At 45.6% G+C, this 18,756-nt stretch overlaps 1 protein-coding gene across 4 annotated transcripts in view; it reads left to right on the top strand.

Moving 5' to 3' along the window:
* The window catches only part of tax1bp1b (Tax1 (human T-cell leukemia virus type I) binding protein 1b), a 58,069-nt gene extending 40,458 nt beyond the window's left edge, over positions 1-17,611 (top strand). For 3 of the 4 annotated variants that reach the window (XM_079504496.1, XM_079504494.1, XM_079504495.1), the window contains exons 12-19: positions 80-155; positions 987-1,105; positions 1,747-1,872; positions 3,572-3,658; positions 11,230-11,443; positions 12,902-13,071; positions 13,746-13,834; positions 15,660-17,611. In XM_079504496.1, coding sequence (XP_079360622.1) covers positions 80-155; positions 987-1,105; positions 1,747-1,872; positions 3,572-3,658; positions 11,230-11,443; positions 12,902-13,071; positions 13,746-13,834; positions 15,660-15,858 — 1,080 coding nt within the window. In that variant the 3' untranslated portion in view covers positions 15,859-17,611. The remainder of the gene's footprint in view (positions 1-79; positions 156-986; positions 1,106-1,746; positions 1,873-3,571; positions 3,659-11,229; positions 11,444-12,901; positions 13,072-13,745; positions 13,835-15,659) is intronic. The other variant, XM_079504497.1, reaches the window with a different exon arrangement.
* Positions 17,612-18,756: the final 1,145 nt, after the last annotated feature.

The raw sequence follows: 18,756 nt of genomic DNA on the forward strand, positions 1-18,756 counted from the left end.
ATGGACGAACCCAGTCGACCCTGCTGGCCTACACATCACTAACGAGACGTAATTGTGCTTGTGTTCCTGCCTTTTTTAGGAGCAGAGGAAGTACTATGCAGCTGAAGCCATAACCGTCCCTGCTGCCTCTGGGAGTCCAGACACTTCCGTACCAGGTACCTCCATCTAAACACAACAATGTGTGTGTGTGTTGTCCCCCCTTGTGACGCACTGCACTGCCCTGCCTCAGTACTAAATAGGGCATTCACTTCTAGTCGTTTTTACTAGTTGACTAGTTGCCTAGTTTACTAGTCGACTAGTTGTTTAACCCATTTCTGGGCGGGAACCCCTTTTGGTGTTAGCATTATGTCATGCTTTAGCTATTGAAAAATAGCAGACCTACAAGCTCATAGCGCGCCACCGAGTGGCGCGCTACGAGCTTGTAGGTCTGCTATTTTTTAAAAATCGAAGAACCACTGACATAGAAACATAGCTTTTTCAGAAAACTGTCGGGATGTAGAAGACATTTTTAGAATCTGATCTCGGGTCAAAATGGGTTAACTACCTATTATGTAAAAAAAAAAATGGAAATAAATATGTGTACATTTAAAAAACATTCAGAAACTGTGTACATTGGTGACTATAACTATAATCTACCTGATCTTGAGGCCTACAAAATCAGGAAAATAATAAAAAATAAACTTTTTTTTCTTCTTATCAACTAGTACCAACAAGGTCGACTAGTGGATTTACTAGGCGACTAGTAAACTAGTCGACTAGTTGCTTAATGCCCTAGTACTAAATGACTCGTGTGTGTCTCTCTCTCTCTCTCTCTCTCTCTCTCTCTCTCTCTCTCTCTCTCCTCTCTCCTCTCTCCTCTCTCCTCTCTCCTCTCTCCTCTCTCCTCTCTCCTCCCTCTCTCTCTCTCTCTCTCTCTCTCTCTCTCTCTCTCCTCCCTCTCTCTCTCTCTCCTCCCTCTCTCTCTCTCTCTCTCTCTCTCTCTGCAGGCAGCCCTGGCTCGGCTGAGCCCATGCTGGAAGCTCTCATTCAGGAGAAGCTCAAAGGCATTAGCAGGGAGGCGGCCGACAGAAGCGACAAGTACAGGAAATGCAAACAGATGCTCAGCGTAAGAAATTCCTACCGTTTAGTTTAACCCATTGAGACCAAAACTGATGTTTCTATGTCAGTTAGTTCTGTGTCAGTACTTTTTCTTGGGGTTCCTTGACATGAAATAGTTTTGAGATGTAGAAACATAGGGATTTTTCAGAAAACTGTCAGGGTTTTAGAAGACATTTGTGACCAGATTTGACTGAGCCTGCCATCGCGCAAATTCCAGCTTTTCACCAGAGGAGAAAAACTTTTTTCTTTTTCTTTTTTCAAAATGAGTAGATTTTGGAAAGAAAATAACTCATCACATACTAGAGCATGTCTGAAATAAGTGTCAGAGCTGAAATCGACATGTAAATATGAAATAAATGCTTAAACATGTAGCTATAGGTGTAATGTTAGAGACCACAGAAGTGAACCTCTCAAGCCTGTTTTCTCAACTCGCTATTTTCTGCAAGACATTACTCTATAAGCCATATCGCCAAAACTGGTGGGTCAAACTGAACAACCAATATGTCAATTTGAAGCTATGATTCCCTGCTTTCATGACATGAAAAAACAAAAAATCTAAAAAATCCAATGGCAGCCCCTCAGTCAAATCTGGTCACATTTGTAGAATCTGGACTGGTCTCCGTTCTTAATGCTTGAATCCATGTGCAGGAGGAGAAGGAGAGAAGCTGCATGTTTGCAGACGAGCTGGCCAAGATGGAGGTGAAACTGAGGGAGCAGATGAAGATCAACGAAGCAATGAAGATGCAGCTGGCTGCGGAGGAGGACCGCTACAAGGTCTGTCCGTCACACACACACACACACACGCATGCGCACGCACGCACGCATGCGCACGCACGTGCGCACACAGCAGGGGGTGAAACCGTTATCACATTCACTGCCATTCATTGACGGAATATTCCGTTCCAGTAAAGGTCCAGAGTTAGGATAGAATGCCGTCCCAGAGTTAGAAAATAGGGATATGACATGGGGGGGAGGGTCCGTGGTCTATGGGAATATGACATGGGGGGGTCTAAGGGCCGATTCATACTCCGATCACTGTAACACTACACACACAGGACTGGTCAACCAGTGTTGCTTTTGGCAGCACATTTTTATTTTATTTTTAGTCATAGGCCGTTGAATAGTTTTAGTTAGTTTTAGTCTACTTTTAGTCTACTAAATATAATACGATTTTAGTCGACTAAATCTACAGTTGATTTTGTCGACTAAAATGTATTTTGGCGGGCCTTGTTGTCGTCGAAATGAAAATAGCCGATCTACAATCTTGTAGATCTGCTATTTTCAGCATGCAACCAAGTGTAAAATGACTTATACTGGATCTCTTGTCCACTGGTCCCTTCCTAACATTTTAGTCTAGTTTTCTTTTTTTTTTGACAAAATGAGTTAGTTTTAGTCACCATAGCTTAGTTTTCATTTAGTTTCCATGTTGTTTTCGTCAGTGAAAAAAAGGTAGTCGGCAAACATTTTTCGTCTCAAACCGTCTTCATTTGGCTTGGGGACACAGTCTGTACTGGGAGAGACAGTCTGGGGTTCTTCATGGCTGTGTGTGTGGCTGCTCTAGCCCATTTTGACCTGAGATCAGATTCTAAAAATGTCTTCTACATCCTGACAGTTTTCTGAAAAAGCTATGTTTCTATGTCAGTCGTTCTTCGATTTTTCAAAAATAGCAGACGTACAAGCTCGTAGCGCGCCACTTGGTGGCGCGCTATGAGCTTGTAGATCTGCTATTTTTCAATAGCTAAAGCATAACATAATGCTAACACCAAAAGGGGTTCCCGCCACCAACATGGGTTAATTTGGCTTGGGGACACAGACAGTCTGTACTGTGAGAGACAGTCTGGGGCTCTTCATGGCTGTGTGTGTGTGGCTGCTCTAGTTTGGCTTGGGGACACAGACAGTCTGTACTGGGAGAGACAGTCTGGGGCTCTTCATGGCTGTGTGTGTGTGTGTGTGGCTGCTCTAGCTCAGCGACTCCTCTTATCCTTTGATGCCATCTGTCCGGCCCGACCACAATCCCTTCTGACAGCCTTGTTTATGGGCCGGCCTGCTCAGAGAAGACCCTTTTACTGCTGTTTATGCGAGGCCGCGGAGACAGTCGAGGCCGAGCTCCGGTAGGAATCCACGGGCCAGCGCTCGGCTTCGGGACGGCCGGATATTTGCTCAGCGCCTGGGGGGGGGAGGAGGGGGGAGGGGGGGGAATTCAAACAGGTTGTTTTGCTTTGAGCTCTACTGTACATATATTAGGCCTCGGCCGAGACGGAAGCCTTTGACAGCCACGATCAATTAACGTGACGCGCTGAAGGACCCCGGAGTACTTCTAGGTTTCCGCTCTTTGAGCTGTGGGAGCCACGTCGGTTCTTGCACGTAACGTGACACTGACACTAACCTCTTCCTCTCTTTCTGGTGTGTGTGTGTGTGTGTGTGTGTGTGTGTGTGTGTGTGTGTGTGTGTGTGTGTTCGTTCGGGGCTGCAGAGCCAGGTGGCAGAGAAGGGACGAGAAGTGAAGGAACTCAAGGATTCAATCACAGTCCTGATGAAGGAGAAGGAAAAACTGGAGGGGGTTAGTGACGGCTTTCATTTTCTTCTTTATAGACTTCTCCCACCCCAAAAAAGAAAAGAAAAAAGCTACTTTTTTTTCCCCTTTCCCATTCTGGTCTGCGTTTTAACCCATTACCCGCCGGAGGTTTTTCAAAACCTACTGTTGGTATGCCAATGCAGATTGGCATACCAACCTTTTTATTTATAGAATATTCTCTGGTGGGTCTATTAGGACACGGAATATATCAAAGAAAGAAGAATACAGTTTTCTTTCATAGAAAAAATAAACTGAGTTGATATAACTCTGTCATGTTGCAGGAAACACTTGAATACATTGTGGGGTTTTTTGCATATTTTGCAAAATAAAAAGTTACAAGCATCTAAAGTTTCAGTTAGTTTCAGTTAGCTATAGGCTAGGTTCTATTATGGCTACATACCCATGCCATATATCAAATGAAAGATAATGTTGTCTACTTTACTGTGAAAAAAAGAAAACTATTCCATTATGTTCCATTATGTACATAGCAGGCTCAGAATACAGCATGGTATTTCAAGAGTGACAGAACGAGTGACACCAAATTATTTTTGACAGCTTATAATTTCACATGGTACATGCTAGAAACTCGTGCTTTTTTTTGTATTCAAGTGGACATCCTAATCTTTCATTTGATATATGGCATGTTCACAAAAAAGTGAGTTTCTACCATGCTCCATTATGTAATTATTCACAGTTGAATACCGCTTCGTCCAATAACATGGGAATAACATGGGAATAGTGAATAGAATAGACAGCACTGTGATCTGACAGTGACCCTTTTATTGTAGCCACACACACACATATCACACTTCAACTTTACTATACATATATAAAAAAAATATATATATATATATATATATATATAGTTTTACATTCAAAGTCATGTATTATATATAACTAGCATACTGTACTGTACCATACTGTGCTGTTCTGTGCAATACTGTACCGTATTGTACTGTGCCATACTGTACTGTACTGTACCATACCATACCATACCGTACCGTACCGTACCGTACTGTACTGTACTGTACTGTACTGTACTGTACTGTACTGTACCGTACCGTACTGTGTCATACTGTACCGTACCATACTGTACTGTACCGTACCGTACCGTACTGTACTGTAATGTGCTGTACTGTACCGTGCCATACTGTACCGTACCATACTGTACCGTACCATACTGTACTGTACTGTACTGTACTGTACTGTACTGTACCGTACTGCAATGCTGTGGCCTGTATTTATACAGTACCAACAAAAATACAGCATGGAATTGATTGTGAAGAATGTGACACCAGCTTCCCAGCTTCCCCATCAGCACACTCATCATCTGAAATAAAAAAAAGGCCTGCCCGGTGTTGCCAGGTTTTGTGAGAGAAATAAGCAACCAGGTCCAGGAAAGCGAGACCAGAATAAACAACTATGCATTGCATTATATAGGGTGCGTGGCCAGTATAATTGAATTACATCAGCTATTTGAAAATAGCAGATCTACAAGCTCACAACGCGACGCGTCGTGACGTGTTGTGAGGAGAGGATAGGAGAGCTGTGGTCCTTGACGTGAAAATAAATAAAACAAGCCCAAAGGTAGCTTATAAATAAGCAGACATGGCAACCCTGGTATAAATTATACTGTGTGTGTGATATAACCTGACTCCGCCAGATGGCGATGATAGACAACCCTGTGAAATGAAGACATTCCGTTTATTCATGAGATGGCCATCTCATGAATAAACCGTTTATTCATGAGATGGCCATCTCATGAATAAACGGAATGTCTTCATTTCACAGGGTTGTCTATCATCGCCATCTGGCGGAGTCAGGTTATATCACACACACAGTATAATTTATACCAGGGTTGCCATGTCTGCTTATTTATAAGCTACCTTTGGGCTTGTTTTATTTATTTTCACGTCAAGGACCACAGCTCTCCTATCCTCTCCTCACAACACGTCACGACGCGTCGCGTTGTGAGCTTGTAGATCTGCTATTTTCAAATAGCTGATGTAATTCAATTATACTGGCCACGCACCCTATATAATGCAATGCATAGTTGTTTATTCTGGTCTCGCTTTCCTGGACCTGGTTGCTTATTTCTCTCACAAAACCTGGCAACACCGGGCAGGCCTTTTTCTAGTGTAGGTTTACATTGTATTTTCATGTAACACAAAATAAAAAAACATTGATTGATCATTTCATTTCACAGTAAGTATAATCAGTACATTTCAGACAAAAGCACAGGTCAATACAAAAAAATTGATATCTCTCATTGCTTGAGTTGGAATGTCTCACTGAATGTCCTCATTCTACGGTCTCTCACCCATTATTCACACAGTGAATACCAGGGTTGCCATGTCCGCGTATTTATAAGCTACCTTTGGGCTTGTTTTAGTTATTTTCATTTCAAGGACCCCACAATTATTTCCTTGCCTAAAGGGGTGCTCTCGTCTCCTCTCCTCACAACACGTCACGACGCGACACGCTGTAAGCTTGTAGATCTGCTATTTTCAAATAGCTGATGTATCTAGGCACTCGACCTATATATTGTATATTTCCATATGCTGGACTTGCTTTCCTGGACATAGTTGCGTATTTCTCTCACAAACCCTGGCAACACCGAGCAGGCTAATCTAATCCCATTGCTTGGCAGGGTTAGTGGAGCTGAATGGTTACCATGCCGTGCCGTCGGCATGGTAACCGATCTGGGAACCAATGGGTGCAGACCGGTTACCTGCCGACGAACCCCCAGACATGGGATCTGATTCTGTTCAGTCGTCAGAGGAGGCGGATGGGCGAGTGAAAGGAGAGAGATGCACACACAGGCTGTGCGCGTTTAGAGGATACTTTTACTTTATAAGATAAACAAATTATACATACCAGTGTTGTACATCGATGGGCATGGAGGCCTGGGGCTTGGAATCTAGGTGGTCGATGTGTCAGCATCAGGATCCCGGTCACTGTCCAAATCGCTCTCGGTTTCTTCATGATCAACAACGTAACGGGGGACTTTTGTTTTCCGAGTCGTTCTTCAGAGCCCCTTTGTGGACAGATTGGCGCTGGGCACATCCACAGGTAAGGGACTAACCTCTTGCTCAACTCCCGACGCCGATGGGGGAAATCGGGGGCCGATCGGGGACGGTTTGATCACTTTCTTTTTTTTTTTGTGGACGCGCGGGTAAGGGACGCGGGTAAGGGGCGGGGGGGGCAGGCTCACTTATCTTCTCCGGAGGCCGGTTCACCAGTTTCATCACATCGTGGATGGTTCTCTGCCGTGGATCCACATTCTTGAGCTTGGCAGTATGTTTCCCCATGGCCTGCGCCTCTCTCTCTCTATCTCGCTCTCTCGCTCTCTCTCCCCTGTGCTAACACGGCAGTGCTTGCGGGCGCAAACACAACACCTCTGTCTGTCTAAATAAATATAATATAAATAGTCAACTTTACTACACTACACTAGTGTGTAAAACGTGTGTGTGTGTGTGTGTGTGTGTGTGTGTGTGTGTGTGTGTGTGTGTGTGTGTGTGTGTGTGTGTGTGTGTGTGTGTGTGTGTGTGTGTGTGTGTGTGTGTGTGTGACTGTGTGTGTGAGATCAGAGGTAGCCGGCGCTCTTCTCCTCTCTCCTCTCTTCTCCGACACCTATACTATACTATACTATAAACTAAACTGAAAACTATATAAACTAAAGCTAAACTGTAATTACTCACTAACTACCTAACACTAAATAAAACGCTAAAAAAAACTGTCAGTATATCTTTTCACTGCTCTGATCTCTTTTCCGTGTGAGCACACGGAAGAGAGAGAAAGGGAGCGCACTGCACTCTCTTTCTCTCTCTTCTCTCTCGCTGTTTGTTTGGACTTTTCCTCGATACAATTGGCTACTTTGGGCATGGTGTTTTTGATCACGTGCTGTGGCGGTGTCTTTTCATGTAGACGTTCGGGGTTTACAGCGATGGGTGCCCAAGGGTTGAAATTGACATATAAGAGGGGAATCCCCCGTTCGCGACTAAGGCGCGTTTGGCAGGCAGATCAATTAAAATAAAAAGTCGCGATCTCTGCGTTCGGCGGGGGGTGGGTTAAAATGTCTCTAATTGGAGAAGCTAAGTAAATGAGTTCTGATTTTCCATTCAATTACTCCGGACCACAGCAAGGTCCGCGTCAGGCCCCACAGAACCCCCACAACTCGGGAGGCAAGCGCCGCTGCAGCTCAGAGGAGAGGAACGAAATCACCCAATTTGAGGTTTTAGACTGTAAATAAAATTGGCGCCTGCAATACAAACGTCAAATAAAACCCTGAGCCTCCCGTCTCTTTGAAAACAAGAGGAGTTTCTTTTTTCGACGAAGGCGCTAATTAACCCATTTTGGGCGGGAAGCCCTTTTGGTGTTAGCATTATGTTATGCTTTAGCCATTGAAAAATAGCAGATCTACAAGCTCATAGCGCGCCACCAAGTGGCTTGTAGGTCTGCTATTTTTGAAAAATCGTGAAAATATTTATTTCAGAAAACTGGAGGATTTAGAAGATTTTTTTTTAATTTCGAGGTCAGGCCTAAATGGGTTAAACTGTTTGTGAGACCGAGGGAGTCGAGCCGAGACTCCACAGCTTCCCCTCCGGTGCTGCTCTGCTCGCTGTGTGACTGTGTTTGTCTGCATGGATTCCAGTTGGATTCCATGGAGAGTCCCAACATGCCTTTCTCTTGGCAGGGGTCTACTACAGGGGGGGTGTCACATCTTTGTCTCATAGGTAGGGAATATGGGATGAAGCTCATTAATTGTTATCGATAACTGGCACCTTATCGATCAGGCTTATCGAGCCGGGTTCTTAAGCGAGCCCACTATCGAGCATTTTCTATTATTTTGTGGAAAGGCTGGAGACGACAAATTCTGAACAGAACCACTGCCTTTTACTAGGCTTTCAAATACAGTACTTTTCTGACGGACGGAAGGCAATTGACTTTTTTTACTTTTGGAAAACAATATTGTAGAAACTGTTAACTGGTTAATGTGTGTACCATCACTTTAAAAGGGTAATGTTGTTTTACCCGGACAGCGCTGGTTGGCAGGCATCAATACGCTTTTAGACCGACATGTTTGTGGCCAGCATGGGTGATTAGATTTATTGCTTGATTGCCTCTTGTCTTGATTGTTTAAACATGACATCCTGGGCCGCTATGCTCGATAACAGGCTTGATAAGCCCAAAGCTTATTGATAACGGGTTGTTATCGGATCTTTTCGGGTATCGAGTTTCAAGCTCCATCCCTACTTTTCTTTTTTGTTTTACCACTTGAACCCTAGCATCCCTACTCTGAGGGAAACATTACCTGAAAATAGCAGATCTACAAGCTCACAACACCTAAGTATTGGGGGTTTAAGTGGTTACATGTAACTGTCTGAAAATACACATTAATCCAACAAAAAGCTACACAATGACAGTGCTGTTAAACAAGTCTATGAAGATATCTGTGAAAAAGTCGAATATGCAACACAATTTTATACGATATGTAGTGGGGGTCCCTGCTTCATCTCTCTCTCTCTCTCTCAGCTAAGAGGTCTAATGTAGTGGGGGTCCCGGCTTCATCTCTTTCTCTCTCAGCTAAGAGGTCTAATGTAGTGGGGGTCCCTGCTTCAACTCTCTCTCTCAGCTAAGAGGTCTAATGTAGTGGGGGTCCCTGCTTCATCTCTCTCTCTCAGCTAAGAGGTCTAATGTAGTGGGGGTCCCTGCTTCATCTCTCTCTCAGCTAAGAGGTCTAATGTAGTGGGGGTCCCTGCTTCATCTCTCTCTCTCAGCTAAGAGGTCTAATGTAGTGGGGGTCCCTGCTTCATCTCTCTCTCTCAGCTAAGAGGTCTAATGTAGTGGGGGTCCCTGCTTCATCTCTCTCTCAGCTAAGAGGTCTAATGTAGTGGGGGTCCCTGCTTCAACTCTCTCTCTCAGCTAAGAGGTCTAATGTAGTGGGGGTCCCTGCTTCATCTCTCTCTCAGCTAAGAGGTCTAATGTAGTGGGGGTCCCTGCTTCATCTCTCTCTCTCAGCTAAGAGGTCTAATGTAGTGGGGGTCCCTGCTTCATCTCTCTCTCTCAGCTAAGAGGTCTAATGTAGTGGGGGTCCCTGCTTCATCTCTCTCTCTCAGCTAAGAGGTCTAATGTAGTGGGGGTCCCTGCTTCATCTCTCTCTCTCAGCTAAGAGGTCTAATGTAGTGGGGGTCCCTGCTTCATCTCTCTCTCAGCTAAGAGGTCTAATGTAGTGGGGGTCCCTGCTTCATCTCTCTCTCAGCTAAGAGGTCTAATGTAGTGGGGGTCCCTGCTTCATCTCTCTCTCTCTCTCTCTCTCTCTCAGCTGAGAGATCTAATGTAGTGGGGGTCCCTGCTTCATCTCTCTCTCAGCTAAGAGGTCTAATGTAGTGGGGGTCCCTGCTTCATCTCTCTCTCTCAGCTAAGAGGTCTAATGTAGTGGGGGTCCCTGCTTCATCTCTCTCTCTCAGCTGAGAGATCTAATGTAGTGGGGGTCCCTGCTTCATCTCTCTCTCTCAGCTGAGAGATCTAATGTAGTGGGGGTCCCTGCTTCATCTCTCTCTCTCAGCTAAGAGGTCTAATGTAGTGGGGGTCCCTGCTTCATATCTCTCTCTCAGCTAAGAGGTCTAATGTAGTGGGGGTCCCTGCTTCATCTCTCTCTCTCAGCTAAGAGGTCTAATGTAGTGGGGGTCCCTGCTTCATCTCTCTCTCTCAGCTAAGAGGTCTAATGTAGTGGGGGTCCCTGCTTCATATCTCTCTCTCAGCTGAGAGATCTAATGTAGTGGGGGTCCCTGCTTCATCTCTCTCTCAGCTAAGAGGTCTAATGTAGTGGGGGTCCCTGCTTCATCTCTCTCTCTCAGCTAAGAGGTCTAATGTAGTGGGGGTCCCTGCTTCAACTCTCTCAGCTAAGAGGTCTAATGTAGTGGGGGTCCCTGCTTCCTCTCTCTCTCAGCTAAGAGGTCTTTGGCCTGAAAATACATTGAAGGCTCTCAACTAAAGGATGATTTATATTTAGTTGTCGATGTCATGCGCCAAAAACAGCCAATCTCCAAGCTCCCTGTGAGCTTGGAGATTGGCTGTTTTCAGTGCGCCACACACGGTGGCACAACCAATTAGAACTGAGGAATAACCCTAAACCCATGTGGCGGGAAAAAGTCATGCCCTACAATAGTAATAGATATTAGTTATCTTAACCCATTTTGACCTGAGATCAGATTCTAAAAATGTCTTCTACATCCTGACAGTTTTCTGAAAAAGCTATGTTTCTATGTCGTTCTTTGATTTTTCAAAAATAGCAGACCTACAAGCTCGTAGCTGGGCGAGAACCCCTTTTGGTGTTTCAAGCTTTCTGTTATACTTTAGCTATTGAAAAATAGCAGATCTACAAGCTCATGGTCTGCTATTTTAGTAAAATCGTAAAAATGTGGCACAAATCTTTGAATAAGGTATATATTCTTTCGACGTCAGGCCTAAATGGGTTAAAACTGGCTTTGGGTGTGTAATCTGTGGGAAGTATATCTCTCTGATGTCGTCGTCGTCTCTCTCTCTCCCATCAGGACGTGTCGAAGACCGGCGTCAACAAGAAAGAGCAGTCCAGCGGCGAGAAGCTGACCGTGACGGAGTGCACTAGCCAGAGCAGCAGTGTCCCTGTGTTCCTGCAGTATCCTCTGCCCTACAGCCAGGACGCCCCCACCCCTCTGCTGGTCTCCACCCAGAGCCCCGGCCACCAGCTGCACTACGGGAACCCCTACGCCAGCTCACACGCTAAAGGTCAGTCAGGCCTGACCAGACCCCCCCCCCCCCCACCTGACCCACCTCTGGGAAAGTAATGCACGCTCACACAGCCAGTGATGGGAAAAGTACTCTCATCTATCTTTTACGTTCAGACCTGGGGAAGATTCATCAAACGCCTTCCAACTCCACTATAGTTCCATACTCACTCCAGAGGGCCACTATAGTTCCATACTCACTCCAGAGGGCCACTATAGTTCCACACACACTCCAGAGGGCCACTATAGTTCCACACACACTCCAGAGGGCCACTATAGTTCCATACTCACTCCAGAGGGCCACTATAGTTCCACACACACTCCAGAGGGCCACTATAGAGCGTCGCAGTCCCGCCTCCTACCCTGGACCAGGAAATGAAACCCAATGCATTATTCTCATAGACATTTCTTAAAGTATTTATTTAAATACGGTTACGCCGCAGACAAAGCCAACTCGAGTCGTGACAACTCATGACAACACAAACAATATTTTGGACCAAACAAATAATTACAAAGAAGAAAAACAACAAAAAGTGTTGTAACCTGCCGTTTTTATCTTCTTTCTAATTATTTGTTTGGTCCAAAATATTGTTTGTGTTGTCATGAGTTGTCACGACTCGAGTTGGCTTTGTCCGCGGCGTAACCGTCTTTAAATAAATACTTTAAGAAATGTCTATGAGAATAATGCATTGGGTTTAATTTCCTGGTCCAGGGTAGGAGGCGGGACTGCGACGCTCTATAGTTACATACTCACTCCAGAGGGCCACTATAGTTCCATACTCACTCCAGAGGGCCACTATAGTTCCACACACACACTCCAGAGGGCCACTATAGTTCCACACACACTCCAGAGGGCCACTATAGTTCCATACTCACTCCAGAGGGCCACTATAGTTCCATACTCACTCCAGAGGGCCACGATAGTTCCATACTCACTCCAGAGGGCCACTATAGTTCCACACACACTCCAGAGGGCCACTATAGTTCCACACACACTCCAGAGGGCCACTATAGTTCCATACTCACTCCAGAGGGCCACTATAGTTCCATACTCACTCCAGAGGGCCACGATAGTTCCATACTCACTCCAGAGGGCCACTATAGTTCCATACTCACTCCAGAGGGCCACTATAGTTCCACACTCACTCCAGAGGGCCACTATAGTTCCATACTCACTCCAGAGGGCCACATTGCATACTGTCGTAACAAAAATAGCCGATCTACAAGCTCAAAACGCCTCGCACTGTGACGCCTTTTGAGCTTGTTGATCAGCTAATTTTCCCATATTTGAATTGTATTTAATTTAATCCACGTCAGTTTTAAGTCATACGGGCAATCCACCGGACTCACATTTCATATCACACACTAGCCCCCCCCCCCCTTTAAAAAAAAATCGCGATATACGATATATCGTTACATGCCTAGCTGTAACGTGTCGTTGCACCTCTTCTCCCGGCAGACGAGGAGCTGGACGAGCCGTTCTCTGACGAGCAGCTGCTGCGCCTGCCCCCCGTGGGCCCCCCCTCCTGGGACAGCAACGTGGTGTGCATCCAGCCTGCCCGGAACCTCAGCCGGCCCGACGCGCCCCTCGACGACACGGAGCAGGAGCAGCACAACAACAACAACAATGTAAATGATGTCCACCGTCATATAATGAAGAATATATCACGCTTTATTCCTGTAGTACAGGGGTTCTCAACCCGTGGGTCGCGACCCCTCGGGGGGGGTCGCCAAATTATTTTAGGGGGTCCCCAAATTATTTTAAAAAAAAATATTTATTTTTTAAATTTTTCGCGATTTTTCAAAAATAGCAGACCTACAAGCTCGTAGCGCGCCACTCGGTGGCGCGCTATGAGCTTGTAGATCTGCTATTTTTAAATAGCTAAATTATAACAATGCTTAAAACACAAAGGGGTTCCCGCCCAAAATGGTTTAAGGTTATTGTAGCAGTCAATTTATATTGGGGGTCGGGAGGGGGCGGGGCGGGGGTCCCGAGACGTTGCCAAAGCATTTTCGGGGGTCCCCGGCCAAAAACGTTGAGAACCCCTGCTGTAGTAGCATCTTTCATAGATGGTATACTTTATATATCAGTGGTTTTCAACCAGTGGTCCTTGAGGGGGTTCCAGGTGGTCCCCAGCTAAATGATGGGAGAGTTGTTAAAGAAATGGACTCTTATAGATCTTTAACTCTTGATAGATGGGAACAGACTTCCCACTCTTGCCGTCGGGTAAAATAATCTCCGTAAGAGATGTAGATATGCAGTTTATAATCTTTTTTTTCTTCATCATATTCCGACTTCTTAGGGCAACGCCAATGAGCACCCCGCAGCGACTGAACCCCACAGCCCCTTCATGAACGAAGGGGGACAAACTGCCTTCTGCTTTGACTCCAGGTACGTTTAACACCCATTTTTCGACCTGACTTCAGAATTTAAAAAAAATCTTCTAAATCCTCCAGTTTTCTGAAATAAATATTTTCACGATGTTTCAAAAATAGCAGACCTACAAGCTCGTAGCGCGCCAGCTTGTAGATCTGCTATTTTTCAATAGCTAAATTATAACATAATGTTTAACCAAAGCCCTCCTCTTCTGGGTCCCAGGCCAGCATGCCTGGCCCCACTGTTGATTTTTCACAGCAGATTTGTAGTTTTAGTCATAAGTCCCTTGAATAGTTTATTTAGTTTTAGAGTCACATTTTAGTCGACGAAATATAAGATTTTAGTCGACTTAATCTACAGTTGATTTAGTCGTCTAAAATGTATTTCGGCGGGCCTTGATGTCGTAATGACTGATTTTACACTTGCTGAAAAGAGCTACGCGTTGTGAGCTTGTAGATGTGCTATCTATTGTGGGAGCCAGGTGGGATAACCATATGGGACCCATATAGAAATGTCAGCGGGCACCAGATGGTTCTCACCTGGGTTTCCCATGTGGGTTTTAAGTGGGTGCTACCTGGGCCCTAGGTGGGCCCCACCTAGGCAATTATATGTGGGACCCTAGTGGGATCCAGCTGGATCCACTAGTCCCCTTCCTAACATTTTAATCTAGTTTGTATTTGTTAACGAAACTATATTTAGTTTTAGTCCATCATAGCTTCGTTTTCATTAAAGTTTCCATTTAGTTTTCATCAGTGGTAAAAAAAAAAAAAAAAGGTAGTCGACGAACATTCTTTTGTCATTGTATTTAGTCGACGAAATCAACACTGCCTGGCCCACATCTGTGCATTGTTTCCATGTTGTCAGATGTGTGTGTTATCCGCCGTAACACACAGCCGCGCCCCGCCCTGTGTCCTGATGTTGATGTTAGTACTAGTAGCAGCCCGGCAGACCACCCACGCAGACCACCACACAGATGCTCTTTATTAGCCCAGCGTGCCTTGCTTTGCCAACATCATCACTCCACTCGCTTCATTATTAACCCGCTCCAACCGGGAAAGCATATGTAGGACGTTTAACCGTATATACTTTGGGCTATTAAAAAAGAAAAGCAGATCTACAAGCTCATAGCGCGTCACTTCGTGCCGCGCTATGAGCTTGTAGATCTGCTATATTTTTGAAAAATCCCTGAACATTTTATGCAAGTCTTGATATACTTTCAAAGCAATCTTTCAATATACACACAGTGAACGTCTTTTTTTTTTATGTTTTTTTTTGTGGCTTTCACCTTTTATTTTATATTAAAAAAAAATTATGGAGGGACAGACAGTAGGCTGACAGGAAATGGGGAGAGAGATGGGGGGGAAGACATGCAGTAAAGGCTGTCGGGATCGGGAGTCGAACCCGCGACACACTGCCAGACTGGATTACCAGCCAAGGTGCCTGGACCATTGAGCCACGGCCCAGGCCACAGTTGAACGTCTTTTAACTCAAAATCCTTGCTTCTGGGGGTCCGGCAGGGGATCGCCGGCCAAATACATACAATTTTGGGGGGGGGTCCTTGACATGAACAAGTTTGAGCACCACTGATATAGAAACAGGTTTTTCAGGTTTTATCTTCATGTTGAAGATTTAGAAGACAATTGACGTGAGGTTTTAATCGGTTAACACAAGCTCTCTCTCTCTCTTTCTCCCTTTTGCTCTTTCATCTCTTTCTCCCCCTTTCCCTGTCTCTGTTATCCAATCGATGTCCCTCCTCCTTGTCCTGTCCTGTCCTGTCCTGTCCTGTCCTGTCCTGTCCTGTCCTGTCCTGTCCTGTCCTGTCTGGTTGTCTGGTGCGCAGCATGGACATGAAGCGCTGTCCGCTGTGCGGGGTCATCTTCCCGCCCAACTACGACCAGAGTAAGTTCGAGGAGCACGTGGAGAGCCACTGGAAGGTGTGCCCCATGTGCAGCGAGCAGTTCCCGCTGGACTGCGACCAGAAGATCTTCGAGAACCACGTGCTCACGCACTTTGACGGAAACGTGCTCAACTTTGACTAAAACTAAATTTTGAAGTGTGTGTGTGTGTGTGTGTGTGTGGGGGGCGGGGGGGTGGGGGGCAATGAGCCTAACACGCCTCCCTACGCACTCAACACTGAGATAAAAATCGCACTACTCTGCACCCCTTTTTCAGTATGTAACGGTGTGACCGATAGCGACTGTTTTTATCGACGACTTTTCGCTTTGTGATTTCTAACTTAGAGGAAATTCTCCCAAAGGTGGTGTGGCACTCCAAAAACAGAGGAACAAACTAATTTACTTTAGTCGAGCGTAATTTATACTGCATTTCAAGACGGCGATGCTTGCCGAAAACGAACCGATATTCACTCACAAATCACAATGCGATGCGTCGTTTAGCTTGAGATGTTTTTAGTTTCGTCAAGCGGCACTGTCGTACTGTGGCATATAAATTGGGTTTCAACGCGTGTCCCAGGGGCTAATGTGCAATGTTGTTTTTATTGGCCCTTCATTGGGGGGGGGGGGGGAGTGGGTTTCAGTGATTTATTTGGTGCAGTCCTTTCCCCCCCTGGTACTGCTGGTTTCCTATTTCTACAGACAGAATTGCGAGGACACCAGGAGAACGCAACGGGCTCTATACATACGCGCCATTTTGGAAAGAACCTGGGACCCTTCCCTACTTTCTTCACAGGTGTTAAGGCTCTGCTACACCAGTGGGTCTCAAAAGTGTCCTTGTATGGCCCCGTACGGATGTGTAACTCTGAGAGTTAATGGGGGGGGGTTAATGGGGGTCCTTGAGATTTTAAAGTTTTGAAAACCACTGTACACTAAATGGAACAGAGCCTTAATTACTATCATCGGTAACACCTGTGAAGGAAGTAAGGAAGCGGCCTGGAAGTAGGAGGAGTTGTTCTTAACAGCCAATTAACGATGTGAAAGCATGAGTAGCAGCCTAGCAGGGCATCCTGAGGAGCTGGACGTTTGGAAATAGGAACCACTGATTTTAGGGGCTGTGGGGGTGAGAGGCTGTTCTTTAGGCTCACGTTTAAACCTGGAGTCTTCTCGGATCTTTTACGCGGATCCGTTTGGAAACGTCACAAATCAGGGAAAGACGCGACAGCGAGTGTTGTTTACCAATCTTCACATTTTGAACCCTTCCAACCAAACGGGTCGTCATGAGTGCGATTTCATATTTTGTCACACCACGACGGGACGGCATTGCGTGCCGAAAAAAGGCATGCCTGTACAAGCTCACAACGCAGCAACGATGTGAGCTTGTAGATCAGATATTTGCGCCGTGTACGGCAGAGCATATAAATTCGGCATGCCATTCAGGTGTCCTCATCACTTTTGGAATAACAAACGGCCGTGGTGCACTATATGCAGTCAGGGGGTGAATGCTTACTTCTGCAAAATTACATCGAAACCCGGTTTTATCTATATATTGTAAAATCATTTATTTTAGGATTAAGGTTATTAATGCCAGTGAATGTTGTGAAAACTTTGACCTGATTTTGTGTATTTAAAAAAGAGATGTCTTTATGTTAGCGTTAGGCTGGTTTCTTCTGTTGGTTTTTACCATGACCTTTAACCTCCGCGTCTGGCTAACAAAACACCTGTTGTATCATCAGCTAGTCATCGCTGCATGCCAGGGCCTTGTGTTTAGATTATCTTTCTTTGGTTCTTATTTTACGAAAAAAATAAGTTATTTCTGTCATAGATGCTTTATTTGACTTCTGTTTTGTGAGTCCCATGTATCGAACATAAACTAAATAAAAGTATGTTTCAAAACCAAGTGGTTCTCCTAGCAGTATGTGACCTTTGGAACATCGAACCAATCACATCTTCAAAGTTGTACGATTTGTCACAAACGTTACCGCAGTGAAATGTATTCTCCGCGTTTGACCCATCTCTTGGAGCGGCGAGCCGCTAGCCTGGCTAATAAGCCAGACTAATATCACACAACACTGTCGCGGTATATCAGTCTGGGCTGGCTCCACTTGGATTTCATTTCCCGGGGAACATTTTCTCTTTGACGCAATTGGTCAGAGCTACTGTCAGTCAAAGGTCTCAAGCATTGAACGTCACTGTACCAAAGCCCGCCCATATTGCATACCGTGTCCCGATTGGTCCGACCTGTTCTCGGTTGTAGGAAAGAGGCGTGCTACTGAGCCTCGCCAGACCGTAATCCGCTGGTAGGCAACTTTTTTTTGCCAACGGCTGATTCGGTCTGGTTTATTAACCAGGCTAGCGAGCCGCAGCCAAGGAGCGGTGAGCTGTAGCCACGCTCGGGAATCATTTGATTGGTTGATTTGACCCCCCTTTGATGCTGAGTGCCAAGCAGGGAGGCATTGGGTCCCATTTTTACAGCCTTTGGTATGACGCGGCCCGGGGATCGAACCCCCGACCTCCCAGTTTCAGGGCGGACACTCTAACCACAAGGACCACTGTCTGGTCTAGTTCTTAGTTTTTGAGGCAGCTCACGTCATCATGTTGATCTTGACCTTGACCTTTGGAGACAGATGTTAATGAGCTCAACTGTCCAGTTATTTTGGTCACAGTGCTGGGAGTGGGGACCATGCACCATCACCCAAAGACAGATAAACGTTAGACGCCCTTTCCGGCTCTGGAGCGCATGTGTTCAAGGGGGGGGGGGAACCTTCCTGAGGTTCCTTGCGAAGCACCGTGGAAGCATGAGCGTGTGTCACAAAGCGCATGTTCGGGTCTGTAAGTCCCGGAAAATATGCGCTGTGATTGGCCAGTAAGTGTGACATAACGTTGCCTTCCACACTTCCAGTGTAAATTCTTCAACACACATCGCTCCAACGAACTGCAGCGGCCAATGAGGCCCGCAGTGGTGAAAAAAGTACTAATTTCTTAAGTAAAAGTATCAATACTGCAAAATACTCTCTGGAAGTCTGGAAATTCAAAATGTAAATT

This window comes from Electrona antarctica, assembly GCF_951216825.1.
Source record: "Electrona antarctica genome assembly, chromosome: 6".
NCBI lineage: Eukaryota > Metazoa > Chordata > Actinopteri > Myctophiformes > Myctophidae > Electrona > Electrona antarctica.